The sequence below is a fragment of the Microcebus murinus genome, chromosome 1, assembly GCF_040939455.1.
Source record: "Microcebus murinus isolate Inina chromosome 1, M.murinus_Inina_mat1.0, whole genome shotgun sequence".
NCBI lineage: Eukaryota > Metazoa > Chordata > Mammalia > Primates > Cheirogaleidae > Microcebus > Microcebus murinus.
Genome location: NC_134104.1, coordinates 109041369 through 109053559, shown reverse-complemented (window position 1 = coordinate 109053559; position 12191 = coordinate 109041369). Strand labels below are relative to the sequence as shown.

General features: G+C 40.9%; 1 protein-coding gene across 1 annotated transcript in view; it reads left to right on the top strand.

Moving 5' to 3' along the window:
• The first annotated feature begins 1563 nt into the window (after positions 1 to 1563).
• Positions 1564 to 12191, top strand: part of HPS3 (HPS3 biogenesis of lysosomal organelles complex 2 subunit 1) — a 39817-nt gene continuing 29189 nt past the window's right edge. The window contains exons 1-4 of the mRNA XM_012782835.3: positions 1564 to 1906; positions 9827 to 10312; positions 10854 to 11025; positions 11124 to 11209. Of these exons, the coding sequence (XP_012638289.1) occupies positions 1636 to 1906; positions 9827 to 10312; positions 10854 to 11025; positions 11124 to 11209 (1015 nt within the window). The 5' untranslated portion in view covers positions 1564 to 1635. The remainder of the gene's footprint in view (positions 1907 to 9826; positions 10313 to 10853; positions 11026 to 11123; positions 11210 to 12191) is intronic.

The following is a 12191-nucleotide window of genomic DNA, read 5'->3' as shown; positions in this document are numbered from 1 at the left end:
ACCTTGATCTTGATGTACAGCCTCCAGAACTATGGAAATAAAATGTTGTTTAAGTCACCAGTCTGTGGTATTTAGTTATAGCAGCCCTTGCAAACAAACACAGCCTCCCATAACGAAAGGATGGTACGCCACTGCTGCCCCTGCATTTGTAACACAGATACAAGTGAGCAGCTCCTGTTCACAGTTCCTGACAAACAAGGAAACCAAATACATCCCCCACCTTCCCTTGGGAAGCATGTCTCTTTGAAAAGAATATTAAATGAGCCAGTTTTAGGAACTGTTATAAAGGAGAAGAGGCTGGCTCTGGAAAAAACTGGGGTTCCAGGCTTTGAGCAAATCTCACTTCTTTCTTCTAACTAGACATTTTTATTCTGGTATGATTACATTAAATTTAATATCCAAGTCAGTCTTGAAGGAGAAAATTGATTTTAAAAAGGACAATATGGCAAATATTTGTGGAAAGGAAGAGGAGTGTTCATGAGACTTGAATCTAGAATAGATGAGTTATGGACTGTTAGTCTGCTTGTCTTCTATGGAAGCCTTCTACAATCTTTGCAGCCCTAGTTCCTGACCTGAGCTATCTCCTTGTCCACTTCTCTGCCTCACTGAGTCTGATGAACCTGTTGTCTTCTGGAGTCTCTATTGGTTGGGGGAAGAAAGTCTGTTCTTTGGAGGTACTTTATTCACCTGAAGGGCATAGGAAATGGAGGCAAGTTTAACTTCAATCCAATTGCACCTAATTTCTAAATTCTTGAAATAAAGGGCTCATGAGGGTGATTGAACTGGAAAATTGAAGGAAAATTTTCCTTTTCAGTTATGACCTTGAGTGCTGAAACAAAACTGCATCCCTCAATCCATACTTACACAGTTTTCCTGATGAACTGAAAAGAGTAGCTACAATACCCACTTTGTCTAATTTCTTTTTTTAAGGTGGGGTATATGTGACCACATTGTCAGAAATAGATCCCATGTAGGATGTAGGTTACAGATTAGTTTTAAGAGCACTGGACTGAGAGGAAGGGGATTTCCCTCCTAGTCCTTCCAACCTCGGGAGCTCAAACTAATCTTTTGTCAAACGCCTACTAGATGATGTCCACTGACTCTTTAATTCAACAAGTATCTTTTTGTCAAGCATGTTCAAGATGTTGCTCTTCCCAACTAAACCATTCTAGAATTTCCAGTATTTCTGAGCAACTCTTCGGCGTGTTTAGCCCCGAGTTGAGCCGTGCGCACCCCATTTTAGTTTCTGCAGCCCATCCTCCAGAAGCTCACAGGGTACGGGGAAGACATGAGTAATGCCCCCGAAGCAAGTACGAAATAATGGCACAGGATAGCAGATGATCAAATGTTAAAACGTACTCAGGACTGAAACATCCTGCCTGGCCCGCAACAGACAGTAAGGTGAAAAGTCAAACGGAAGGACTCAGCGTCCGGTGCACCAGCAGCGCGCCGAGCTTGGAGCCCCGCGCTCTGGGGGCGGGGCCGGGCGGTGCGAACACTCCCCCGCCGCCCACCACGCCCCGCGGCGGCCTCTTTAAGAAGTGGAGCCGCAAGCGGGGCAGGCCGGCGTTCACGTGACCGGGCGCCGCCCGCTGGCTCGCGGAAGTCCTCCGCGTTAGGCGCCGGGACCCCCGGATGCCCTGCGAGGCAGGCAGGCTCCGCTGGGCTGGCCCGCAGCCGGCCGCCGGGATGGTGCAGCTGTACAACCTGCACCCGTTTGGGTCGCAGCAGGTGGTGCCCTGCAAGCTGGAGCCCGAGCGGTTCTGCGGCGGGGGGCGGGACGCGCTGTTCGTGGCGGCGGGCTGCAAGGTGGAGGCGTTCGCCGTGGCGGGCCAGGAGCTGTGCCAGCCGAGGTGCGCCTTCTCCACGCTGGGCCGGGTGCTGCACCTGGCCTACAGCGAGGCGGGTGAGTAGGCGGGAGGGGCGGCAGGGCCAAGGGGCACTTGGGGCCTCCTCCCTAGCGGACCGAGTGTGCTGGCTGCCACTCTAGGTGGGGAAGGGACTTTGTGCTTCCTGGAACTTGCCGAATGGTCTCGAGTGGTCTGGGTCTGGCCGCTGATTGCTTAAAGGTGCGCTGAGCTGTGCGGTTGTCCCGGGCAACGAAAGGTGTGAGCCGGCTTCTGGTGGGGCGGGATGCTGACTGCTGCTTCTCATCTTGGTCCTTGCCAGAAAGGCCTGTGGCTGGGTTCCACTCATCCCAGACACTTAAACAAAAACCCAAACACAACTCTTTTAGTGTAGAAAATATCAAACATATTTTAAAAGTAGGAATAGGGAGAACAGTACTGTATCCTGAACCCCAAACTACTCGCAGCTTTAACAACTCATGGCATTTTGTTGTTGTTGTAAGTCAAGATCTTGCTAGAATGTGGTGTCATCATAGCTCACTGCAGCCTCATACTCCTGTGCTCAAGCGATCATCCTGCCTCAGATCATCCTGCCTCAGCCCCGCAGTGAATGGCTTCGACTCTAGGCTCCTGTGACCACGCTGGCTTGATTTTTCTATTTGTTGTAGAGACAGAGTCTCGCTGTGTCGTTCAGGCTGGTCTCGAACCCCTAGCCTCAAACCATCCTTCTGCCTTTGCCTCCCAAAGTGTTAGGATTACAGGTGTGAGCCACTACACCTGGCATACCAAGTAAATGGATCTATGCTTCCATCTACTTCTGGTTGGTTTTTGAAAGCTCAGATTTTTAAATGTACATAAATAGAACTCAGGTCTTAGACCTCCCTCTACCCCCTCCTTAAACAGCTGTAGGAGCAGCCACTACTCTTTTTCACTAGAAACCTGAAGCAGCACCAACGGGGCATTGTGTGAGTGTATCTTTATTTTAGAAAAAGCCAACATTTAAAGGTAAATACTTTTTCAGATTATGGAAGAATTCACCATAGGATTCTTCTAACTGCCTAAAACACTTAATTTTTACTCGTACTTTATAAGAGAGGTGTAAAGTGCAGTATTTATGGTGGAAAAGCTGGTGGCTGTGGTACAATGAAGTGGAGAGCTTGAACCTGGAGGATTGGAGACCTGCCTCTACTCCCTACTCTGCAGCTGATTCATTGTGATCTTTGGGTCTCAGTTTCTGTTAAAAAAAAAAAAAAAGTAAGTCAAATTATTATAAAAGATCAATGATTTCCAGACATTGGGATTTTGTGAATCAATTAAAAACTATGAGGCTACCATCCATAGCATCTGACTGGTCATTTTGTCAGGGAAAGATATATATAGGCATACCTTGTTCTATTGTGCTTTGCTTTATTGCACTTCGCAGGTAAATCGTGTCCTTTTACAAATTGAAGATTTGTGGCAACCTTGTGTTGAGCAAGTTTATCAGCACCATTTTTCTTGCAATATTTGCTCACCTCATGTCTCTGTCACTTATTTTATTCTTGCAATATTTCAAACTTTTTCATCATTATTATTATGTCTGTTATGGTGCTCTGTGGTCAATGATCTTTGATTTAGTATTGCAATTGTTTTGGGGTGCCACAAACCACCTCCATATAAGACCAGGAACTTAATCATTAAAATGTTGTGTATGTTCTGATTGCTCCACTGACTAGTGGTTTCCCATCTCTCTCTCTCTTTCCTGGGGCCTCCCCATCCCCCAAGACAAAAATTTTGAAATTAGGCCAGTTAACCCTATAGTGGCCTCTTAGTGTTCAAGTGAAAGGAAGAATTGCAGGTCTCTCATTTTAAATCTTGAAAGCTAGAAATGATTAAGCTTAGTGAGGAAGGCATATCTAAAACTGAAAGAGGCTGAATAAAGCTAGTCCTCTTACACCAAACACTTAGCCAAGTTGCGAGTGAAAAGGAAAATTTCTTAAAATTGAAAGTACTACTCCAGTGAAGACATGAATGATAAGAAAGTAAAACAGCCTTATTGCAGATATGGAAAAAGTTTTAGGAGTCCAGATAGAAGATTAAACCAGGCACAACATTCCCTTAAACCTAAGTCTAATCCAGAGCCACGCCCTGACTCTGTTCAGTTCTGTGAAGGCTGAGAGAGGGGAGAAAGCTGCCGAAGAAAAGTTTAAAGCTAGGGGAGGTTGGTTCATGAGGATTAAGGAAAGAAGTTGTCTCCATAATATTAAAGTACAAGGCAAAGCAGCAACAAGTAGAAATTGCAACAAGTTATCCAGAAGATCTAGCTAAGATTGATAAAGGTGGCTACACTAAACAACAGATTTTCATCGTAGCCCAAACAGTCTTCTATTGGAAGAAGATGCCATCTAGGACTTTCCTAGCTAGGGAGAAGTCAATGCCTGGCTTCAAAGGACAGGCTGACTCTCTTGTTAGGGGTCAGTGTAGCTGGTGACTTTAAGTGGAAGCCAATCCTCATTTACCATTCCAAAAATTCTAGGGCTTTTAAAAATTATGCTATATCTCCTTTGCGTGTGCTATATAAATGGAACAACAAGGCCTGGATGATAGCACACCTCAGGAAAAAAGATTCCTTTCAAAATATTACTGCTCATGACAATGTACTTGGTCACCCAAGAGCTCTAATGAAGATGTACAAGGAATTGAATTAATGAATTTTTTTGTTGTTGTTTTTGAAGACAGGGTCTTCCTTGCTCTTATGCCCTGGCTAGATAACCTCCCCTGTAGCTGGGACTACTGGTGCACACCACCATACCTGGCTAATTTAGTTTATTTTTTTTGTTTAGACAGGGTCTTGCTATTGTCCAACCTGGTCTCCAACTCCTGGCCACAAACAATCTGCCTTCCTTAACCTCCCAAATTGCTAGGATTACAGGCATGAACCACCATGCCCGGCCTAAATCGACTTTTGACTATAGAGCTCTTTTTAAAAAAATCCTTTTAAATCTTTTGTTATCAGATTTTAGCCAGGATAAACAGCCAGTATTTCTGGGTTTTGAATTTTTTTATTTATCCTCCTAAGTGAAACTAGTAAGCCTTCATCAAGGTTATGACTTCACCAAGGACACAAAGGCATCTTTGAAGAGGTGCAAAGCAGCCCTCACAAGATCTGGACCCACACCTAAGACAGTACAAAGAAAAGAAAGTTTTGCTAGCCATAGATGGAGTACAATCCACATTTCTGTCCAGCCATATTTTCTAGGGTCTCAGTTTCTTATCTATACATAAAGGCCCAAAAGCCTCATGTGCCCCCCACAGATTGAAGAAGACAGGAAATCAAAGCTGTCCATAGAAGGGAAAAGGATAAATATCAAATGGGTACTCCAAAAAGTCAAAAGTCACACAGTTATCAAACCAAGAGGGACTGGTTCCCTGACCAGGGATGGCACATAGGCTGTAGTAGATTACAAGGTGGAGGCAGCATCATGAATGTTGTTTTTATGCTTGCTAACCCAACATCCATTCTGCAGTCCTTGGATCAAAAAGTAAATCTGACTTTCAAGTCTTACTGTATAAGAAATACATTTCATAAGGCTATAACTGCCACAGAGAGTGATTCCTCTGATGGATCTGGTAACCCTTCTGGGAAGGATTCACCATTCTAGATGCCATTAAGAACATTTGTGATTCATGAGAGGAGGTTAAAATATCAACATGAACAGTTTGGAAGAAATTGATTTCAACCCTCATGGGTGACTTTGAGGGGTTCCAAACTACAGTGGAGGAAATAACTGCAGATGTGGTGGAAATAGCAAGAGAACTAGAATTAGAAGTGGAGCCTTAAGATGTTACTGAATTGCTGCAAACTCATGATAAAACTTGAATGGATGAGGAGTCATATCTTTTGGATGAGCAAAGAAAGTGATTTCTTGAGAATGGCTCTATGCCTAGTGAAAGATGTTTTGCACATTGTTGAAATACAACAAAGCATTTAGAATATTTCATAAATTTAGTTGATAAAGCAGTGGCAGGGTTGGAGAGGATTGACTCCCATTTTGAAAGAAGTTCTATTATGGGTAAAATGATATCATTAGTATTGCATGCTACTGAGAAATCTTTTGTGAAAGGAGTCATTTGATGCTGTGAACTTCATTGTTGTCTTATTTTAAAAAGTTACCACAGCCACCCCAAGTTTCAGCAACCACCTCCCTTATCAGTCAGCATCCTTCAACACGGCAAGACCCTCCACTAGCAAAAGGATTATGACTCACTGAAGGATCAGATGATTGTTAGCATTTTTTTAGCAATGAAGTATTTTTTAATTAAGGTATATACATTGTTTTTTTAGACATTATGCTATCACACACTTAATAAACTACAGTGTAGTGTAAACATAACTTTTATATGCTCTGGGAAACAAAAAAATGTGACTCTCTTTATTGCAATAGTCTAGAAGCAAACCTGCAATATCTCCAAGGTATGCTTACGTTAAAAACAACAACAAAAAACAGGAAAAAAAAGTCCTACCATTACTGTCACCATTATTTATAAAAAAGAAAAAAAAAAGATACCATCAAATGTTGGATACCTTTATCTTTCTGAGCAACTTACTCTGTTGTCATTGTTTTTTCTTTTTGCCTAATGACATCATCAGCAGGGGACTGCAGAGACTCTGATTTTGGTATTTCTTATGAAATCTATCTTTAATGGTCATACCTTTTACAATATTGGTAGATTTTCCCACCCCACCCCCTTTTAGGCATAGGTATTAGGCATAGCCACCTTCAAGTTCTATTGAGTGTTAAATTCACCAGTTTCAACTTGTGTGTGTGTGTGTGAGTGTGTGCGCATATGTGTACACAAGAGGGACAAGTACAGACAGTATGTTTACGTGATTTGCCCTATTCTTCCAAATGAACATTTATTCTAGAATTTGAAGTGGCAGGCATTATTTGTAAACTTCTAGATTTCTTGCCTGTCGGTAATGATGATTCCTGGGATCCAGAGATGGCCGCCGCCTGTGCATAAGAATCACCTGAGAAGCTTTAAAAAATCCCATGCTTTGGGCTCACACCCTCTGAGATATAGTGTGTTTCCCTGGGTTGAGGCCAGCATTGGGATGAGTTAAATGTTTTAGCCAGGATTCAGAACCGCTAGTCTAGAGCTACACTGGCTGCAGGAGACATGGTAACCTCAGTGAGGCCTAGCAGGACAAAGAAGTTTTTATAATCCACTTGGTTGCCTTAAAGGAAGCTCAGGAGTCATGTGGGATGGCGTAAGTGTCATGGATATATATAGCTCCAGGGTAACTTTCAGTTCAGGATTTGAACTTTAGCCCCTGGGTACAGCTCCTTTAATATCTACACATAATTAAATACAAAATAGGGCTGACTCACACATAATTGAACACAAAATAGGGCTGACTCCTGGCTATGCTGATATTCAGATAAATTGTTTTCCACTTCTCAGCTTTTCCCTTTTGGCCCCTTCCTCCCATTCACAGTAACTGGAACATGAGGATTCCCGCCCTCAATGCCCAGTGTCCTCCTCTGTAGCTCATCTCCCCTTGTAGAAAATGGATTCTTAAATCAGCCACTTATATTTACTATGAACACTTTGCAAACAAAAAACCAAACACCACATGCTCTTACCTATAAGTGGGAGCTAAGCAATGGGTATGCATGGTCATACAGAGAGACTTAATGGACGTTGGAGACTCAAGGTGCAGGATGAAAAATTATCAAGTACAATGTACACTATTCAGGTGATGGATAAACTAAAAGCCTAGACTTCTATACTATACAGTTCATCTATGTAACAAAAAACCATTTGTACCCCCTAACTCTATTAAAATAAAATTTAAGAAAGTATTTATAAAGGAAAAAAAATGTTTTGTAGGTCTTTTACACAAGCAGAAAATATTTCAGGGTTTCATTGTTGTTGTTAAATCTCTCATTAGCTGAAAACTATCATAAAATTTGGGATTGTTAGGAAAAAAGTAGGCAGAAAATTTGAAGGATGGGGCCCCATAGCAGCAGCAACAAGGGAAAATTTAGGCTCTTTTTGTGAAGGGAAGACAAGGGAGACCTGAGAATTCCCCACTCAAAAGACCTAGTGTTTGGGTGGCGGAGCACTTGTAGGAAGCTCTGGTGCAGGACACTGTTCATGGGGTGTGGGAACGGTGGGGCTAGGAGGACAAGACCTCATGGCTCTCGTTGCCTGTCCTTTAGCACAAGTGTGCTAAACCAGCCCTAGCCTATTCTCCCAAACCCCATCTTCCCTCAACTTTTCCAAAATCTTAAAACATATTTGATGCCTCATACATTATATTTGTCTTCTTATGTCAGTTTTGTCAAAGGGAATGCAATCTCCTCCATAATCTGACATTGTTGACCAAGTTTGTGATCCTGCTACATAAAAAGGAAAGTTTACTTACTTTAAAAATCAGTAAGTCTATGGTAGGGCTCCACAACCATGGATTCAGCCCACTGCAGATTTTGTAAGAAGGAAAAGATTACAAATCTGACGACATAAAAATTGTATGGTAAAAGATGCCATATGCAAAGTCAAAATCAAATGATAGACTACCAAAACCTGTTTATTGTGCATGGCCAACAAAGGGTTAATATCCCTCTTCCCTAGAAAGCTGAGATTCCTTGATTAGAAAAACAAATCAACAACCTAATAAAAAAAAAATGGACAATAATAAAAGATGGCCAGCTTTGTAAGTGGTCTGGGAAATGTAAAGTGTAATAGCCATGGGAGTCCATGTTTTCTTGATCAGATAGAGCCAGCGCTAGTAAGGATATGAGGAAACAGGTATGTTCACACAGGGCCACTGGCAACACAGATTGCTGTTATCTAATTATGGTAGTAATCTGGCAACACTCATTACACTTTAAAATGCACCTGACCTTTGGTCCAACATTCTCTTTTTTGGGAATCTTTGCCATTAAAACAAACACCCCAGGAGGTATAAATCTAGATAGGTATAGACCTGTTTATTACAGTGTGAAACATAGCGGCAAAAAACCTGGAAATACTTGAGTGTATATCAACTGGGGAATTGTTGAATAAATTATGGCACATGTATATATGAGATGTTTTACAGATATTGAAAAGGATATTAGATGTCCATGTATCAACCTAGAGGGAAAGATTTATTGATAATTTTTAAAAAGTAGATTGTTAAATATATTTAGTGTGATTCCATTTTGGTTAAAAACAACAAAACAAAAACCCGAAGAGCAAGAAACTAGAACACCATTCTGTGATCTATGTTTATGTGAGAGAAAGGCATTGAAGGGCCCACAGCAGGCAGCCTGTCAACATTGGATCCTCAGGGCTAGGACTGCAAGGGGGAGATCATTATGCTTTCAATTTTGCCTCTTTTTACCACTTTACCATTTGACTTCTCACAACTAATACATGTTACTTTTATAAGTTAAGAAAGCTTATACAATAACTCTCCCCCTCTCCCAAAAAAAGAAAGTTCACACAATCAACAATTAAGAAAAAATTTACTTGGATTTATATTTGGTTTAATATTTCCAGCTTTATTCTATTTCTCAGAGTTGTGACTTTTGTGGGAAGGAGAGAGGTTAGAGTACAAGTTCTGCTAACCTCAGAGTTCCTTAATTTATACCTCATTTTAAGGTCACACTAATATTGCTGAACTCTGTCAATAGAGCTTTGTTGGAGCTATAGATTTAGAGCTACAGTGAACACTTAAGAGTTAACGTGAATAAAATGTGAACTTTCTATGTTACATAGATAATTAAGACACTAAAATGGAGAGATGAGGAGAGATTGTATTTCAGAATCTCAGTGCCTAAGGTCAGTTAAAAATGCAACTAGGATTTTGTTACTTAGGGTTTTGTGCTATTCAATCTTTAATTCAACCATTGGCATTAGGATTCATTAATAGTTCTATTTGATGACAGTAAGGTAAGTGGTTGTGTTTCTGATTACAAATTCTAAGTGTAATCTTATTTCCATCCCAGGAGACTATTTGGTAGCAATTGAAGAGAAAAACAAAGCTACGTTTCTGCGTGCTTACGTGAACTGGAGAAATAAAAGGACTGAGAATTCTCGAGTGTGTATTCGAATGGTTGGGCATAATGTGGAGACACCCTTCAGCGAAAACTTCAGAGACCAGATGTCTATTATTGAAATGCCACTTTCTGAGGCCCCCTTGTGCATTTCCTGTTGCCCTGTGAAAGGAGATCTTCTTGTTGGCTGCACAAATAAGTTAGTCTTATTTAATTTGACGTATCAGATCATCAACGAGGAATTTTCAGTATTGGACTTTGAACGTTCTTTAATTATACACATAGATAATATCACTCCTGTCGAAATTTCTTTTTGTGTTGGTTATGTTGGTGTCATGTCAGATTTAGAAGTCTTAATCCTAAAACTGGAGTCAGACCCTAAAAATGGAGAGAGAGTTAACCACCATCCACGCAATCCAATGAAACAGACAGAAGAAGGTAAATGATGAATCTAACTTGCTTTCTTGTTTTAGGTGTAGAGAAAACCTTTACCTTTGGCAATTTCTGAAGGGCTCTAGTATATATGGTGTCAAGCCACATTTTTATAGATTTAGTTATTCCTGTTACATGGGATTTGAGTTTGTGATCTGGCTGTCCGGATCTTATGCTGTACCTTGTAATTGTATTCGTGTGTGTATTTGTCAACAGAAGTAATGGAACAGTCACAGATAGATAAGCAGTTTCTAGTCCATTAAGTTAACAACACCATCTCTGTGTTTCAATTTCCTCATGTGTAAAATGGGGATGATAATACCTATCTTGTGATACTTTATCAGTTGTTGTGGGGAATAAATGAGCAAGTGGTGAGGATTTTCAAAACCACAGTGCCTTCTAAATCTATGAAATGTGTGTGTGTATATAACTAAATCAAATTACTATATATCTGATTAATTGGTGTGAGGATATTGTGAAATCTAGTTTTCATTTAAGCAGACAGTAGTACTTAAAGTTGTTAAACTCTTAAATTTTATTTTTCAAGGTATCAGTAATGAAATTTCACAGCTTGAGTCAGATGATTTTGTTATCTGCCAAAAGCCCATGGAACTTCTTGGTAAAAAAAGTGAACAGTCTGGATTATCTGTTACACTGGAATCTACAGGATTAGCTGATGAAAAACTAAAGTATTTCCATATCCAGCACCTACTGTATAGGTATTAGAGAGCTATTTATTTACCAGCACTTAATATATATGTACCTGGTTAAAGTACATGGAAATTACATTTCTCCCTCTGTCTTTTTCAACTCACAGACGTTTTACACCTGATATTTCATCTTATGACTTGTCTGATGACATCAGGCTACATTCCCTCCAGCTGCTACCTATTTACCAAACAGGTAAGTATGACAGTGCGGGAGTGCGACCATGCAGCAAGGTACAAAGGCTCTGGCTGAGGAAGGGAGACCAACGTGGGTTGATAGGCTTGGTTCTTCCATTGTGTCTCCCTGTGACCCTGGACAAGATCCTTAGCAAATACCTGTGAGCACTAGAGGGAAGTCATGTCTGCCAGGAGAAGTCATGGAGAGGGTGTGATAGACAGAATGCTTTCCCTTTTTGAAATGGTCTCTAGGTCTAGAAAGGGGAAATCCGAGCTCTGGTAGAACTGAGGTATGTCTGTATTCTAGCTGAGTATCTGGCAAAGCTTCTTACAGTGGCCTTGTGAGCAAGGTAGGAAAAGGTGGACTGAATGGAAATTCATTTAGAGTAGTGGTTTTCAATCAGTGCTGCACATCAGGCTTACCTGGATGCTGTTAAGAAATACTGATGCCCAGGTTCTACATGCTGGATATTCTGACTTAATTGGTCAATTATGGGGCTTAGGCATCAGTATTTTTCAAAAGTTCTGTAGGAGTCTAATGGACACCAAGATTGAGAATTACTAATAGGTTCTGCACTCAGTCCTGGCCTGCTTAACATCTTTAGATATTGTCTAGAAAAATATATAAATATTATTCCAATTAAATGTCTTTATTACCTTCATTTTATTTCTTTCTTTCTAAATATTCTTTCCAAATATTCTTTACTGAATATTTATCGACTACCTACTATGTTGAGTATTGTGCTGAATACTGGGGAACCAACAGTGAGCAAAGTGCCTATACTTATGTAGCTAATTGGCAAGGGAAGGCAGACATTAATCGAATAATCACAAAATCACAATTTTACCCTGAAATGAGTGCTCTGTTGGAAAGGAACCCCGGTGTAAGAGCCTATAACAAAAGACCCTGACATCAGACCTCATCTGGAGGTCAGGGAAGGCTTCTTGAGGAAGAGGATGTGAAGAGTGAATTGGGCTGACTCGGGAATAGCGGTTGGTAC